The 18,254-nt window shown below is 41.9% G+C and overlaps 1 protein-coding gene across 1 annotated transcript in view; it reads left to right on the forward strand.

Annotated features, from left to right (window-relative positions):
- Positions 1 to 18,254, forward strand: part of LOC119140719 (CUGBP Elav-like family member 4) — a 746,613-nt gene that overhangs the window by 462,994 nt on the left and 265,365 nt on the right. Inside the window, exon 3 of the mRNA XM_037372253.1 lies at positions 17,449 to 17,497. Within this exon, the coding sequence (XP_037228150.1) occupies positions 17,449 to 17,497 (49 nt within the window). The remainder of the gene's footprint in view (positions 1 to 17,448; positions 17,498 to 18,254) is intronic.

Genomic DNA, 18,254 nt, shown 5'->3' on the forward strand with positions numbered 1-18,254 from the left:
TTATATTAAAATTTTAAGTGTTTATGAACACAATTTCAAATTGTGATTGGTAATAGCAGCAGAAAACTAGATTTAATGAGCAGGGTGTCCCTTCAAAACTTGTACCTCTGCTTTCAGGATACACAAAAAAATAGACCCTTTTATATAGCTTAGCATCACCAGTAGACCAATCCTGGGACTCTACATGCCTGACTAGACTCACTAAATGTCTAGGACTTCTCACATATGTAAGGGATCTGGGACTACAGACACATTTTCCAAGCTAAATTTAGCATCCACCAGGCCCCCCTTCTTTCCCAGGAAAAAAGGTCACTTGCAGAAGCCACACAAGATCCATGTGTGCAAATAAAGACCCATCTGGATGATCAGGGCACTAGTACCTTAGGGCACACTGTGTGGTGGCAGAGTCTAACAGGCGAATGTATCCTATCGAAGATTATTTTTACTCTGTGACTGCTCAAAGCTTTAAGGAGATCTCCCACTGTCTCTTTTACGTGCAGATTTGCGTATGAAAAGGTACTTATAAGACAAAAATGCTAAAAAAAAAAAAAAAAAAAGGCAGTTCTGTATCTCTTGTTTTGGAAAATAAGGCCTTGTTGTTCCAAGCAGCCAGTGTTTTCTCCTCTTACTATCTTCAATCCTGCTGAGGACTGAGTTGCACTTTACCCCCCACTTTGCTTAAAACCAGAAGCACCGGGAGTTTCAGTTCTACATGCTCATTTTCCCCAAGATGAGCATGTAGTGCACATCCAAAGGATTTGTTGCATTGGAAAGGTTTTGTTTTGCTAATAACAAGATCAGTGTTTTTTTCAAACTGAAGCCCAAACTGTTCTGTGGGGAGAACATTTTGGATTTGAAGCTATAGGCTTCTACATGTGAGCCTGAGCTGAACTTAAGTCCCCTGCTCTAAGTTCATCTATATAGAAGAGAGAGAAGTGGAAAGATGACTCAATTGTTAGATGGATTATAATGTGGTTTAGATGATATATAAAAAATACTCTGAGTGCAGGGATGGCTGGTAGCAATCATTCTCAAGGGTAGGCACCAGAGCATTGACTGACTTTTAAAGGTCAGAGCCTTCAAGATTATTTTTTTTTTTCATCTCTCATACATTCCCATTTCAGGCCTTCTCATCTATTTGTGTACATGTCTATGACTCATAGCCCCTCAGGCAGGGTAGAGCCTAGTAGAGAGGAATTAAGAGTCCACCACCCAGATAAGGTTTGGGATAGAGTCATTTCAGATACAATGCATTACTAGTGAGTGCTTCCCACAAGGCAAGCCACTGATTATTTTTTTTTCACTGAACTTTCTAAAATATTTAGTTTCCATACTCTTTCACTAATCCAGCAGTGTATCAATTTGCACTGTCCCCACAAAAGTACACTTGATGTGTAATTACATGGCAATTCATGCAAACACAGCACTTACCTCTATTCCCATGGGGACAGGTTTTTGCTCTATGCCTTACAGCTGCTGTATAAAACCACATTAGGCTTGTTGTATACCTAAACTATGTTGAAGCAGCTTTCCTGGTTCTGTAACATTTACAGCCCTGAGCTGAAGACCTGGGCCCTGACTTTTCTTCCTTCAGAAAGAGGAGATTGCAATGGATTCACTCTTAGGGCTACCTAGTTAAGATCACTGTAATTTAATTACGTCACTCAGAATCAGGTACAGAGTGATTTACTTGAACTTTGTAATTATAGATACGCAATTCAATTGTAGGTGATTTTCCTGGCCTTTACAACTCTGACAGTAATTTTCTTTGCATTTCTTTTTGGCCTTCAATCACAGCAGATTAAGCTCAATGCTTTAAAAGTTATGACCCACTCCTACAAACACATTCCTGCTATACATTTACTCACATAGATAGCTGTGATGACTTCAGAGAAATTATTGTTGTGTACATGGCAGATCCCCAAAAAGCTGGAAGAAGTGATAAAATTCCTCTTAGTTTTTTGGGGGGATTTTGAACAGAAAAAACTTTTCCCACTGAAGAAATCAGGAGTAACCTTATTTTCTGTAAATTTCAGGGCAGTTCTTAAACTATTTGTACCTCCAATTAACATCTGAGATATGTCATGAAATCACCAATAACTGCATGGCATCTTTAGGAAGCAAGATGTTCTGGGACTGGATTTTATTTCATGAGGCTAGTCAGCATCTACAGAGATGCAGTAGTTCCCAATAAGCACATGCTAAGACCTGCTAGCTCACATCAGCATCCTATCCTTTGTGATTAGGTCACAGCAATGTTTCATCATTGATTTAGAGGGCTGATGCTGGAACAATACAAAACACAACCAAACATCACTAAGCAAGAAGAGTTGTTATTTGCCATTATACCTGTATAATAATTCAGGCATAGAAATGCCTGGACATTTTTTTGTTTAATCACCAGCATTTAGATACATTTTTTCATCAGCCACCTTCATGCTACGTTAGAGGTATATTTATCTTCTTTGTACAGAAGAGAAAGATGAGAAAGAGGCAGATGTAATGATATGTCCAAGTTCATCCAGAAGGCCAGTGCAGAGCTGGAAACAGGCCTTGTCAGAAGTCCACACCTCTACTTTTTATACTGTACCAGACTGGCTCTTTAGGAACATCAGGGCTATCCTCACAGTTTTTTATACAAATCCTTAATCACCCTCCCAATCTCTTCTCAGCCCTGTAAGCAGGTGGTGAAAAGACTATAATCACTGTGGTCATCTTCCATGGTCTTAAACAACATACAAGCTCTAGAATCACTTATTGTCACCTGAAGTGACTTCTTCCTTAAGCACAACAAGCAGATTATCTTTAACATATCTCTCTTTTGGCTTGGACACGATCTTTCTAAACATTTGTGGCATTTCAGTGATCTTGAGTAGTCTCCTCCTCACTTTTCCTTCCTGTCTCAAATCAAATTGGAAGCTATTCAGTGTCGCCTTCCTTTTATGTCTGCATTTGTCCATTGTCAAACCTGGTAGAGCCTTAGTCCTGGCTAGAAATGTCATGCATATTAATGACTAATGAAAAAATGAAAGAAATGAGTGAGACAAGAAAGGAAACGGTAGTAGGAACAATGAGAGGAAGAAAGATTGAGACAGTGAGAAACCAACTCTCTCTGTTTCCTACTCCTTTCTCAGGTGATCCTTCTCCCTGCACTAAATTAATATTAAAGCCAGAGGGAGCAGAATAAGATTGGTGGGGAGAAAATGACAGCCTTAGGAAAAGACAAAATCATGATACAGAAAAGAGTCTGTCCCCTGTCTAATTCCTGCAGTGGCCTGTAGCTGATGCTGCTGTGTACATATACAGCAGTGTTGCAATTTGAGTTATGGCGGTCAGGAAATAACACAACACAAACTATCAAGCAGCCAAAAGCAAAGGCAAGGGCCTCGTTTATTTGAATCTCCCGGTTTATATACCCTTTCCCCCAGCTTCTCTGACTGGTTATCCTTACAGCTAACCTACCCAGCAACAACTATTGATTGGCTAAGATGTGTGGGTTTCATGTTCTCAGCCAGCTGCTGACGTGGCACCTGCATCCAGCTCTAGCCTTGCTTCATATCCTGTTTTCTCTCTTTTTTTCCTTCTTATCTCTTAGTTCACTCGGTCAAAGTTGCAGCTCGCTCTCTTTAAAGACACAGCTCTATCCCATCCTTGAAGCCTGAGTTGCCAGCAGCCAAGTCTAATCCCTCATTTCGCCCATTTTGTTTTTCAACCAAAAAGGACTATTTATCATCCATTGCAGAGCCTTTTGCAAACAAGAAAAAACCCAGGGTATCATTAGCAAGATGACACAAAATTACAAACAATCCCATGAGTCACAACTCAATCAATCCCGTGAACCAAGACCCTAACCCCAAGTGACTTAACCAATCATCTGGAAACCCATGACTCTCCTGTAATTCCTGTGTTGCTTCCATTATTTCCTTGATCTATTTGTGAAATTATTTTGGATGGTCTATTAAATCCATGCAACACATATCATGAAGTCTTGACAGCCATGACCATGTGCTAACAATAAATTTATATGGTTTAATATAATGTTCTATGAAAGTGTTAACAAACTTAATTTGCCTATGGTATATGGTCCTCCTACTTTGTCCTCTAGCTATGACTAGGTAGCCCTAGCCAAACCCTATCTCCACAAATTGGAACTAAACTTTTATCATCCCAGACATCCCACCGCTGGCCACAATCTGTCATATTTTTACACTTGTTCTATCTCAATGTTAACAATTTTTTCGTTATCCACTGACTCTCTGACCTGTTTGAGGGAACCCCCACCAAAAGCATGTGGAAGGGCTTTTCAGGCTGAGTTAAGAAGGCACAAAGCTGTCTGATTCAGGCTTCGCATCAGGGTCACCCAGATGTTGTGACTCCCCTCTCAAGGGGTCTGTGGAACAGCCAGTATCTGATGTCCTCTTGTCAATTCTAGGATCTAAACCAGGCTTAACACACCTAGCGGGAAGCCACCACGGCCCTGCATCTGTGGGGACACAAGCATACCCATTTCTCCAGGTAATTAAATCCCACGGGCCTGTCCACTTTCCTGTTTGTATGTCTTGTATTAAGACCTTTGCTCAGATAGGAGGATCTCCTGCCTGCAAAGACAAGAAATGAGATAATCACAGGACATTCTTTCCCAGCTGGCACAGTCAAATAATTCAATGTATACACAGCTTTCCATAGATGAGCATGCAGTGTCTCAGAACCCCTTCCCCCTTTTTGTTTTTCAAGAAGTAGTTTTAAAGTATGATGAACACATTCCACAATGGCTTGGCCAGCTGAGGAATGCGGGATGCCAGTAACATGTTCCACCCCCAAGAGGCAAGGAACTTGGCCATGCATGCAGATGAATATGCTGGTCCATTGTCTGTCTTGAGACGCTTTGGAACCCCCAGAGCAGCCCAAGCCTGTTGAAGATGTGAAAAGGCATCCAGAGCATTCTCCCCAGTATGGGCCGATGCCCACACAACTTTTGAGAAGGTATCAACGGAGACATGAACATACTGTAAATGACCAAAAGAAGGCACATGTGTGACATCAGTTTGCCACAGATCTAAGGACTGATATCTGCGTGGATTAACCCCTTGTGGAAACATCAGTCCGGGACCCAATTGCTGACACTCTGGACAAGTGGCAATGATGGATTTTGCATCTGCAAAAGATATTTTAAGTTGATGGACCAGTGCCCGAGTCCCCTGATAAAAAAAAATGATGAGACATGAGGGCCTGTTGCATCAGATCTGGCACCGGAGGAGTCCAAGCCAGAGCTGCAAGAGCATCAGCACGGGCATTTCCTTCACAGACAGATCCTGGCAATCCAGTGTGACTGTGGATGTGCAGAATGTAATATCTATGTGTACGTTGGCTCACCATCACTTTTTTTTATATCTTTTTTTTTTTTTACATCATTTTTTTAATAAAAAAAAAATCGTTCTGAATTTACCTCCTTAAGCAGTGCGTGGTCAATGTGTCGTGTGACATCCGCAACATAAGCAGAGTCTGTAACAATGTTTACAGCTCATCAAGAAAACTTTTTAAAGGCAACAATGACAGCACTAAGTTCAACCGAGGTGACCCCTGTGTTAAGTGTATCAATTCCTGCCATTGCTTCCCATCATGCCAAGTGACCACTGCCTTTCCAGATTTCCCAGAACCATCCGTAAAGACCATAGGGCCTTGCAACTGGGCTATCTGCTGCCAGCGGCTTTTGAAGTATTTGTATGTCCAAATAAGTTTGTAACAATTTATGACTGGGAAGATGATAGGATATTTGTCCCTTAAAACCTTCCAGAGCCAACAGAAATGATAAACTGTTTGCCGAACACCAGCTTATGTAATTGCGTTCAATGGGAATTATCAGGTAATTGGGATATTGGCCCATGAGCTGAACATGCTGTGTACATCCTTTGGTGATGATTTTTGATACTAGTTCAATCTGAGTGCTCACTGTCTTCCATGGCTGTACAGATAAAAATAACCACTCTAAGACATGTAGCAGATCCTGCCAGCACTCATTCCATTGGCCCAACAATCCCATGGAATGATAGTTAGCAATGACAACATATAACCTTATCAGAGTTTCTAAGTCTACACAGCGTACCCTTTTTTGTTGCAGACCATTGACCACCCTCTCTAGGGCTAAGGTGGTTTCTTTAGTTAGTGATTGGGGAGACATCAGTTCAGTGTCGCCCTTCAATAGATCAAAGAGTGGTTTCAATTGTTCTGTTGTAAGGCCCGAGTATGGCCTTACCCAATTTGTGGCCCCTAATAATTTTTGCAAATCATTTAGGGTTCTGACATTTACTCAGAGCTGGATAGACTGTGGCTCAAACATTTGATCTAGCACTTTAAATCCCAAATATTTCCACGGGGCTTGTTGTTGAATCTTTTCTGGTGCTTTACATAGCCCAAAGGTGGCCAACGATTGCTGCAAAACTGGATACACTTGTTGAAGTTCAGCCTTATTTGCAGCTGATACAAGAATATCATCCATATAATGATAGCAATACACTTGCAGAAATTGTTCCTGTACAGGTGACAATGCCTTTGCTATATACCATTGACATATAGTAGGACTGGTTTTCATACCCTGCGGCAACACCGTTCATTGGTATCGCTCACAAGGAGCCATATAGTTTCTGCTAGGTATGGAAAAAGCAAGTTTACATTTGTCAGCTTCATGTAAAGGAATACTGAAAAAGCAATCTTTTAAATCAATTACCAAAATGTTCCAGTTTCACAGGATCATTGTCAGGGAAGGCATGCCTGATTGCAGGGCTCCCATTCCCTCCATTACATCATTTACTTTCCTTAAATCTTGTAACAAGCGCCATTTGCCTGATTTCTTTTTTATCACAAACACAGGGGTATTCCAAGGACTATGGGAAGGTTCCAGGTGACCTTGTGCTAATTGTTCTTCAACTAATTGCTGGAGGGCTACACATTTTTCCTCAGGGAGGGGCCACTGTTCCACCCAAACAGGGGTATCTGTCAGCCAAGTCAAAGGCAGAGTAGGTCTTTGTACTCCCTCCATCACAGCGGCCCCTATTAAAAATCCTTCTGGGTACCAATGATGACTCCCCATTGCCCCAAAACGTCCTGTCCCCACAAGTTCAGAGGGACATCAAGTACGTAGGGACGGATTGTTGCTGTCTGGCCTTCAGGGTTTCAAACTTGCACCATAAACCAACTCTGGACACTGTGTCACACCACCCACTCCCACCAATATGGAACCTGCCAAACAGACAGGCCAAGAGCAAGGCCAGATGCGCACAGATATAACAGTTACATCTGCTCCCGTGTCAATCATTCCGGTCACCCGTATTGCGGGAGGGGTCCCTTTGGCAAAGGTGATTTTACAGGTTAAAGTTGGTCGAGCATTTTGTACCTCTGAGTCCAAAAAATTTGTGGTGTTCCTGTTGAACCGAACCCTTCTTTGCCCTGGACTTTGTCATGGGCATAATTAACTTGTGCCCAGAAAGGAATTAATTGTGCAATCTGGCTACCTTCAGGAATTGATGGGGGTGTGTGTGTGTGGTGTGTGTCCACACCATTGCTTGAATCTGACCCATATAATCTGCATCAACAACTCCTGGTAAAACAAACAAACCTTGTAAAGTTACACTAGAGCGTCCAAACAACAGCATGCTCAATTTATTGCTGATAGGTCCCACAGCATTCAGTGGGACTTTTATGTACTTTATTATCTTCTGTAGTGATGGTGGTTGCTGTGGTAACATCCAATCTGGCACTCCCTGTAGTTCAGGCTGCGAGTTGGCTGCATAAGCCCGGAATTGTTGTGAAGGATTCATTTGTATCATCACATGGTTCCTCCCCACGTTCCTCCCCCCGTTTCCCTGCCCTCTGTTGCCGCCTGTAAGTAACTGTCCTTGAGTGTTAAATTTAGATCTACATTGTTTTGCAAAATGCCCTGGTCTGTTACACAGACGGCATACCAAGACAGAGCTATCACCTCTTCCTGTCTTCGATCTCTTTGGACAGTCCTTCTTTAAGTGACTTTCTTGCCCACATTTGTAACAGTAACGGGTGACCCTAACTGTGGCAGCAAAGTTTTTGCCAGATGCTCCATTTGGAAGGCAGTGGTTCCTACCTTCCCATGTACATTCATTAATTCTATTAAGGTGGTATTACAATTCACCATGCCTGCAATAATCTTCCTACAATCCTCATTCACATTGTCCTTAGCTAGTTGGAGTAACAATGCTTCCTTAGCTGCCCCATTCTGTATTTGCTTATCCAAGGCGTCTCTCAACCTATCCAGGAATGACACGTACCCTTCATTTGGACCTTGTTTTATTGTGGTCCACGATTGTTGCGGAGCGCCATGACCTGTAATAAAGCCTGGAGAGCTAACTCTTTTCCCTGCTGCAGGACTAAAGGATGTAGGCGAGCTTGTAACTGAGGAGAATTAGCTGGAGCCTCCCCCATCAATTGGGGAACCTCTGCCCCAAAACGTGGGTCATCCTGGGGGTATTCTAAATTCATCAATGATTTCTCATTCTCCAAGTGCCTCCAATTTGACTCAAACAGTAACATTTGCATAGGGGTCAATATAATTTGCACAATTGCACAGCAATCATGGGTAGTAAGCTCTACTGTGAAAATACTGCATAACAATGATTGAGCATAAGGCAAGCCTACTCTGTGCTGCATACAGGTTGATCTTAACTCTTATCACCCCCCAGTTGAAAGGCTTCTGTGGATAACTGGCTAGCTGAAAAGGGTCACATAGACATAGTCCAGCTGGCTGGACAAAAATGCACATCGCTCTCAGCTTATCTGAAGTAAAGCAAAAAACACTGTCTTTGGCTGTCCTTGTTACACAATAACAGGAAGATTTCGGTGGGAAAAGAATGTTGCAGGTGGGAACAGATAACTACAGAAGAGAAACAAGGGGCGGGCTTGGTATTTAGGCAACTAACCAATAATGAGCTTAACTTTTGTAATATGTATGAGCTAATTATAACAAGGCATAAAAGGTGACTGTAAGAGACAATAAACGAAGTCTGCTGATCACTCATATTGAGTGACTGTGTCTTCTCTCCATCGTGACAAATGGCGCCTGAACAGGGACCCTAGAGAGGGCTGAACCTGCGAGCCACGGTTCGACGGAGATTCGGGTACCGGTCCTGAAAGCAGCGCAGGAGGCGGAAGGGCACAGTCCCCGCGCCCGGGAGCACCTACAGAGGGTCCCGCCGGCCACACGTCGCCGAAGTCTCGCAAAGGCTGCAACAGCGCTGACGAAGGTATGGAGAGACAAGCGACGTATGATTTGCTCATATGCTTTTTAGAAAAGCGGAGCGTTCAGGACATAGATTGTAAAAAGGCATTACCCGGGTTATTAGCGTATGGGATAGCATCCGGGTCCCCCGCGGCAGCGGCGAGCGGCGGCGCGCGGCCCGGCAGGCCCCTTCCCGGCCGCGGTTTCTCTCCAAGGCGGCACCCCCCCGCCCTCCGATCGGCGCCATGGCGATGCAAGCGGCCAAGCGAGCTAACATCTGGCTGCCCCCAGAGGTCAATGGGATCCTTTATATTCGGAACCTGCCGTATAAAATCACAGCAGAGGAAATGTATGATATGTTTGGGAAATACGGACCTATTGGACAACTCAGAGTTGGAAACACTCCTGAAACAAGAGGAACAGCTTAAGCTCCTCAAGGAAAAATACGGAATTCATTACAAACCCACCAAAAAAAGTGCTTCAGATGTCCCGTACAAGAAATGGGTTTCTGCCTTGAACTAGCAAACATCTCTGTGCTTAAAGAGAAGCCTTTTTGCCTTGATGGAGATAATTTATTCTGTATTCTGTATTTATGCTGTATTCTGAATGTGGAAATTGGTTGGGACTAGGAGGCTGGCTTAAAGGCATTTTGCAAACGGGATTATTATTTTTGATCGTTATTGTAATAATAGTTTTTTGATCAAAACCAGCCAAAATTATTTGTAAGCATTAGGCATATCTGAAGAGAATGCCTTTATTTGAATCAGCAGTTAAGGCGTAGTTTAGTCTGAGGCTGTGGTTTTATCTGCTTCTGGTGAATTTTTGAAGTGATGAAATCAGAGATACAAGGTATACTAAGAGTTATGAGGTAATAAGGTAATAATCTAAGTAAGGGTGCTGTCTTTTATATCTACAAGTGCAATATGCTTTTATGTAGCAGAGAGAAACTTTAACAATAATGTTGCTTGAGCGAGATGTGCATGTGACAACTTGGGAAAAGGGATATCACAACTGGAGTGCAACAGTGTTTCTACGTCTGGCAGAGTGAAATCTTTCAAGACCTGAGTTTAGACAGTCTAAAATAAATTGTTAGCATTCAGAAAACCCATCTTAAGCCTCTTTTGCTTACATAGTGTTATGGAAGTCAACTGCTATTGTAGAGAATTAATGATTTTTTAATACATATTAACAAATACTACTATTTTAACTTGAGGCAGTTGAGTGAGAAATTCTCACGTGTAGCATTTGAGGGAATGTCAGCATAAATCGCACTTACAGTAAGACTGCATTTTTAATTACTGTACTCATTAAGATTCCATGATGCCATAAGGCTAAGGCCTTTTATCACGGATTGGTTCTGAACTAAAAGGTGTGTGCACATGTAGATATGCACATTTGTGTTATTTTCCTTAATTGGCTACAAAATAATATAATTAGGTTGGGGACTAGATCTTGGGAATTTGTCTATTATACTTCTGTTTGTTAAGGAACGTGCATAACACACAGCACCCATGTAGGCTTGGCTTGTGGCATAGTTGTCAAATTTAGCATAGACATTCAGACAGATAAGCAACGTACTCTTCTTGTGTGTATCACCTACAAGCCATTATGGCTTAGTGTGTAAATCTGTATGTAACTATTGAAAAATCCACTTATGAATGTATATAGCTTTGAACTAATTTTTCCCCTTTGTTAATTCTTTGATATCAATGAGGTATTCTTCAGAAAATGTATGGACTGGTTGGTTGCATAAGGGCAGTTGTTATTTGGACAGAAAATTGTTAATGGTCAGGGATTTTCCACTAAAATATTTGCATATATTCCTAGTCAAACATCAGTTTGGTTTCTTTTTGGGTTTTGAGCTTGCATTAGTCCATGTTCAGAACTTTAAAATTACCTTTGAATTTTTTAAACTTTTTATATCACTGGAACAGAAAGAGCATCTAAATTAAAGCTTCAAGCTAACTTTATTTTTCAAGTATTTCAGGAATTATACTTCTGAACTGAGATTTTATAAGTTGGCTGTGTATTTTCCTGTGTTAAAACGCTGTTATTGAAAATGGTCAACCGAGCCTATGTCGCCCAAAATAAAAACGGGGGAATTGTGGATAACTGGCTAGCTGAAAAGGGTCACATAGACATAGTCCAGCTGGCTGGACAAAAACGCACATCGCTCTCAGCTTATCTGAAGTAAAGCAAAATACACTGTCTTTGGCTGTCCTTGTTACACAGTAACAGGAAGATTTTGGTGGGAAAAGAATGTTGCAGGTGGGAACAGATAACTACAGAAGAGAAACAAGGGGCGGGCTTGGTATTTAGGCAACTAACCAATAATGAGCTTAACTTTTGTAATATGTATGAGCTGATTATAAGAAGGCATAAAAGGTGACTGTAAGAGACAATAAACGAAGTCTGCTGATCACTCATATTGAGTGACTGTGTCTTCCCTCCGTCGCAACAGGCTCCCACTTGGGGGGATCATCACCATCCCCTTGAAGCACCAGGCACGCTAACATCCTGCTCCCCATGGCGGTTGCAGCATCGATATCCCCATCCGCGAGCGCCTGCTCCCACATCCTTCTCCAGAATTTGGCTGGATCTGGTACTGATGCTGTAACTTGGACTGGTTGTAATGCAAACAAATCCTCCAACCCCTGTCTCGTTCCTGAGGACTTAGGTTTTGTTTGAACATGACCCAAGGTCTCTTCCAATAAATCTATCAAAGGTGGCTCGGGATCACAGCTGGGCAACAGGCCAATGGCCGGCTCTCCCTGCCACCCGGAAGGGAACCATCTCTGCCCCCCCTGACCCGGCCAGCGCTGCTCAGCTCCGACTGCGTGTATCCAGCGGTTGCATAACAGGTGATGACAGAGAATCTGGTGGCACCAAAAGTACCTTTGTGTGCATCGTCCCTGCAACCGGGGATGTGTCTGCTTCAACTGATGCCTTTGTCTCCCTGTCCGCTTTTAATTGTTTTAGTGAATCTAAAACCAATCTCCATGTCGTTAACGATGCTGTAGCAACTTCGTCCCCCCTCGAGGCAGCCTCAAAAAGCAACATTCCAGAGCTTTGCCATGTCTAAACGCTGAAGACATTTTTCACCGTAGCTGGCCAATCATTCTTTTTACACCACACCAGCAGAGTTCTTATTGCCGCCTCGTCCTACTTTATGCCTCTTCTTTCAAGTATATACATAAGCATTGTTAATATAGAGTTTTCCTCTGCTGAAATCTGCGCACCCATATCGATTAGTCCCCAATGGCTCACCTTCCCGGTGTCTGTTACGTGATCCGGATTGCAGGCTCTCCCTGCCTGTCTCAGCTATGTTGAGCACCGCCGTCACTGCTCATTCCCACCGTCTGTCCGAATCAGTTTGCTTCACACAGGGCACCATTTGTTGCAATTTGAGTTACGGGGGTCAGGAAATAACACAACACAAGCAAACTATCAAGCAGCCAAAAGCAAAGGCAAGGGCCTCGTTTATTTGAATCTCCCGGTTTATATACCCTTTCTTCCAGCTTCTCTGACTGGTTATCCTTACAGCTAACCTACCCAGCAACAACTATTGATTGGCTAAGATGTGTGGGTTTCATGTTCTCAGCCAGCTGCTGACGTGGTACCCCGCATCCAGTTCTAGCCTTGCTTCATATCCTGTTTTCTCTCTTTCTTCCTTCTTATCTCTTAGTTCACTCGGTCAAAGTTGCAGCTCGCTCTCTTTAAAGACACAGCTCTATCCCATCCTTGAAGCCTGAGGTGCCAGCAGCCCAGTCTAATCTTTCATGGCAGCAAGCTCCAACACTTCTTTTCTGTGGAAAATTGAAAAAGGGCTTGCTTCATCACTTCTTGTAACTCAAATCTTTTTTCACAGCAGTACTTGCTCTGTCTTTCAACAGTGGCACCATGGCGACTGTAATTAGACAGGAAAAATTATATCATGGTTCTACTTACATGGAGGATGGTGGGGGGGTAGTTGGGGAAAATGGCAAGTTGATGTTAGAGGGTGATATCTGTTATTAATTGAATGTGTTGGTTTAAGGCAAAAGGAAGGAAAAGATAAAATGAAAGGTATGAAGTTTAAACAATGATGATCATCTTGTCCGATGTGTGCAAAGGTGATAGTAAATGTGTGTGTGTGTGTGTGTGAGGGGGTTCTGCTGAGATGAATATGCAACAGATCAAAGGAAAATGAGGTGTGATGCACATGAAGTTCTAACTCCTCCATCAACCCAAGCACTTATGCCATTTGTGGAAAAATAACGTGCAACCCTTCTTCCTGAAATGGGGCTGATTCACAGCTGTAGTGGTACTCATAGTTTGCAATAGACAGGAAAGCTAAGACACAGACTTTGCTTGTGGCCACACTGGGAACACTGCTATGAATGTAACTCTGGTTTTCCATCCTCTGGCTACCCATTTGAAAATTTGGTCTGTCATATATCTAACCAGAAACCGAAATTAAATACTTTGTCTCTTACTGAAAATTCCTTTGTGCCTCAATAGTCCTCAGCACACCTCTGTTACGGCATTGTGGTTGAGTGAGGCACTTCAAAGTAAATTTGTGGTCAAATTGGACTCTGAATCATGAATGAGAATAAAAAAATTCTCCTGAGTTATAATGGTTTTATGACTGTTACGCATTCTAGTACCATAATGTCAGGAATCTTCACAGTTTATATAGAGAATAAAATTTTTTTAAGTCCTGTCCTAAACAATAGGAGGGAGACTAAAGGGATAAACTCTTTCTGGGTTAACTAATGGTAAACAAGTATACTTCTTTCACTGTGGCAGACCAACAGGGATAATATAGAGTAAGTAACCATGATCGTATTTCAAAGAAGAGCAGAAAGAACATCCATGGAGAGGAAAGGACCATTGCAATGGACCGAAGTGTAGCACAGCCTAGAGGAGACCCTAACAGAGTTCATCCGGTCCATCTGTCAGTTCAAATGCTGGATCAGCCTACCTAACTCTTCCCACGTTGCCAAATCTCTTTTGAATACTTCTAGTGATAAGGATCAATAAAACCTCACAGCCACAGGTGTAGTTCCTGTGATCCCATGTGGGATCCATGGTATTAATCAGATTTGATGATTGGAAAATCTTTCTCCTGTCACACTCTTGGGGTCCACCAAGACAAGACAAATATTAAAAATGTCCATACCAATATTGCCCCAAATACTATTCAGAAGACTGCAGTTTGGAGTACAAATTTTGGTTTCTTTGCATTAAACCCATGACAATTCCCAGCTGAAGTCTAAACAGAGAGCTTGAATCCCTGAATTCCCTTCTCCCCAAGAAGGCACTTCCCCAGACTGGGGAAGGTACATCTTTCTGCCATGTTATTTCTCCACTTAGCCCTTTTCTGTTCGTCATGCCAGCTCCTTGCTCCCAGAATGTTTGGTAAAAAAAAAAAGAAAAAAGAATTCCATAGCAGGAGAGAGGAAACAATTATTTTCCTCTCAGTGTTTCTCAATATAATTGGTGTTTTTCATGTCAAGATGATTTCAATTTGTATTATGGGCTCTGTGCAGGCCACACTTCCTCTTTGGTCTATAAAGAAATTTGCAAGTGTATAAATCATAGTGTACATTAAATTACACTAGCCTTTTACCTATTATTTTCCCAAATATTTTATTCCTCTGTTGGATGCTCATTCCTTCCCTCTTTTTTTTCCCTTTCTTGGAGATCGTCTTCTTTTTCTCCTGCTCCAATCTCACACCCACACCCACCTCCCAACAGATATTAGTCTCCTCTCATTTTTTGCTAAAGGGTTCAATGATGTCTTCTGCTTTTTGCAAACTGACAACAACTCAACAAGCAGGAAGAGCTTTGTCTAGTTTTTCTGAAGGCGGCAACCAAAACTTACTTGAGTTCAGTGGGGATTTTTCATGGTCTTTAGCAGGCTTCAGTTCAGTACTTATATTGACAGATTTATGGAGTATTCTGCATTGCAAGGCTGTGTCCATTTTGGACACCAGACATTGCATCTCAGGGGTGCATTTAGCACACCTCCTATAAATTCCTGGCTACTGTGACTGTTTCTCTTACTGACTGCTTGGGATGCTGGTTCTGCATCTTTTGGAGAGAATACCAGGGACCTCTGACCATTGGAGTGAGATTAGCCATTGTGTCCACATTAGGAACCCGTAATATATAGCATGAGTGCAGCTGTCAAAAGTTAACAGACCTCAAGTCAGCCCTTGGTACATGAATGGCGTCAACACCAACCTGCTGTAAATGCAAACCAATCACAGTAGTTAAGTAGCTGGGGGAAGTTAAAGCAAAGTAACTGGGTAGTTTGGCTTCATTATCCTGTGCATGAGAACCAAGATGGTGTTCATCTCACCTAACTTTAACTGTATAGACTATCTTTATGATCAGTGGAGCAGGACAGGCACTGCAGAAAACCATTCATCTCAGACACCAAGTTTAAAAGTGACTTAAAAATTATACTTTTTAGATATTTTGAGTTATATGACATAAATTACCCTCCTCTCCTCTATGATCAGATCTTTAAATGTCTGTAACAGCTACCTGCTCACATGTTACAGTAGACCTATGGAAGGATATCCATCCTACTGCTCTCTGGCCCTGCTAATAATCTTGTGATACATGTGTGAGTGACAGCTATTTATTGTTGCAGAAGTAGGGGCTGATACAAGTTTTATCCAGTATCAGATTCTTTGTTGGTTTTTAGCACTTCAGCTGTCTAGAGTTTGTTGGATGATAGAAGCATACAGAAGAGCAGAAATTCCTCAGTAGTGTCTGGAGCCATTGATCTTTCTATTCCCAAACATGAATCAAATTGTAGCCAGTTTATGGCTAAGTACATTTTCCTTGAGAGCCATGCAGCAGGACCTGCTATGCTCTCCATCACCTTAATGTATTTGTCAGCCACCTTGATAACTTTTCATTACTATATATGTGTGCAGAGCAATTAGAAGAAAACTAAATTCTTATTAAACTTTTTTTTTTTAAAAAAAGGGACATCTAAGAGCCTGGCTGCCTAACTGTGATTAGCCACAAATAAGGGAGGGACAGCACCACCTGAAAGCACCCTGTGACACTCATCAGCCAATTTGTAGTCTGATTTTATTGGAAGGCACTATGTTGGGAGATTCCAATTGCCTTCTGAGTTCCTGCTCCTTGTGGTGCTTGTTTGAACCTGCACTTTCTTTGGTTGTGAAATCTAAAGGATGATATCATTCCACTCAGGGGTGGTCATACAGAGAAAGGTATTTTGAGTAATCTTTCTGCATAGTGCATGGATTGCTTTAAATTACTTGGCAGAAGAGGTAGGGAAGGGCTTTTAGATGAAAACGTCAGCTGGTTCTGATCAAATCTGCATCTCCAGCTATTAACAGCAGAGGGTATATCCTCACCCCTGTTCATCACACACTGGCATCATTGTAGGCACTATCAGTAAATATTTTGGACATCTGTTGCTCTCTCTCCTTGGAGTGAGCAGCTCTGGGGATAATGATGGTTCCCAATGCTTTTATTGAGAGAGGGGAATACTTTGAAGAACAATAATCCTATTCACAGCACGATGGCAAGCTTTTCATGTTTGCTTATGTTCTGATGTGAGAAAAGGAAAAGATATTTGAAAAAGCAACAGAGGGAGACATTTTGACACATCCTATGCTCTCTGCCCCCCCCCCCCCCCCCAACTCTCAATAGCAGCACTACTACAGCATGTGGACAAACCAGATCCAAATCCCACTCCCTAAGTATGAAATTGAGTCTATGTTACTGTCCTACTGATCTAACAGTGCAGGTGGAATTCACTGTTCCATTTTCCTTTCAACATGCTAATCTCAAAAAAATCTTTGCAATTAAAGTTTCACTGATCCTGATATTCTGAAAAAGCATTCCTGCTCTGACACATTAGTGTTTCCAGAGGAAACTATTAGAAATTTTTAAAATTATGTTTAAAATGTCATGACTTGTGTGAAATGAGTCAGATCCCTCTCCCAATATGATTCATTCCCCTGTCAGATAAATTGGGTGACACTGATTTACCTCAGACCAAGAAGCAGCTCACACTCTGTAGTTAGTTTTAGCTTAGTAATTGCTTTTCCCCTGTCATGGAGTAAATTGTGATGCTAACCGTGACGCATGGTAAAAAACCCCAAAGCAAGCCTCTGTATATGAATGTTTGAGTCCACTGTTAATTATGTGTCTCTCTTCGCTCTTTCTTACAGATGAACAGACCCATCCAGGTGAAACCAGCTGACAGTGAAAGCCGAGGAGGTACTTAACTGCATTGTTTTCAACCACAGTGCTAAGTAAAAGGATTGTCTCTGGTTTTTCTCAGGCAATGTGCTGATCAATTAGTAACGTAATCACTGCCAAAGAAATTCCTTCTGCAGCAAAGACTCTCTTTATTAAATCTTCTGTATTTCATCTTGCTTTCCTCATATTCAATTATTATTTGATTTTTAAAAGGCAGGCAGGTGCCAGTGATTGCCTGGGAAACAACTGCCTTGGTAAGAAGTGAAGCATCAGGTGCTGACTTAACAAACTTTAACAGTGGTGATGGTAATTTAATAATATTTTTTTTCAGACCTGTGTTAGGCTGAGCTGCAGAGGTGTTTAATTTGGCTAGGATAAAGCAGATATTTTATGGTTTATCTGATCACATTGTTTCTTGCTTCTAAGAGAGATGGGATGAATGGTGCTTGGAGGTTTCCCCTCTCTCCACTGAATCTGGAATGAAACTATGGAAATTAACTCAGATTTAGGTATATCACTTTTAGAGAGCTGAAGAGAGGTAAGATATATCACACCTTTCACCTTTTCATAGCAGTTTTCCATCTGTAGTGTATAAATGATGATACTTCACTTTTCTGAAACCCTTATTAAGCTCTATGAATAAAGAATTGCTATATAACACCTATGGATTATAGGAGATGCTGGGGTTTTGTTGCAAAAAGGGAAGGCATCTTTCTCCATTAATATGTTTGCTGCATAATATCAGAGGAAGAAAAGGAGGGGTTGCATCATAATC

The sequence above is a fragment of the Falco rusticolus genome, chromosome W, assembly GCF_015220075.1.
Source record: "Falco rusticolus isolate bFalRus1 chromosome W, bFalRus1.pri, whole genome shotgun sequence".
NCBI classification, from domain to species: domain Eukaryota; kingdom Metazoa; phylum Chordata; class Aves; order Falconiformes; family Falconidae; genus Falco; species Falco rusticolus.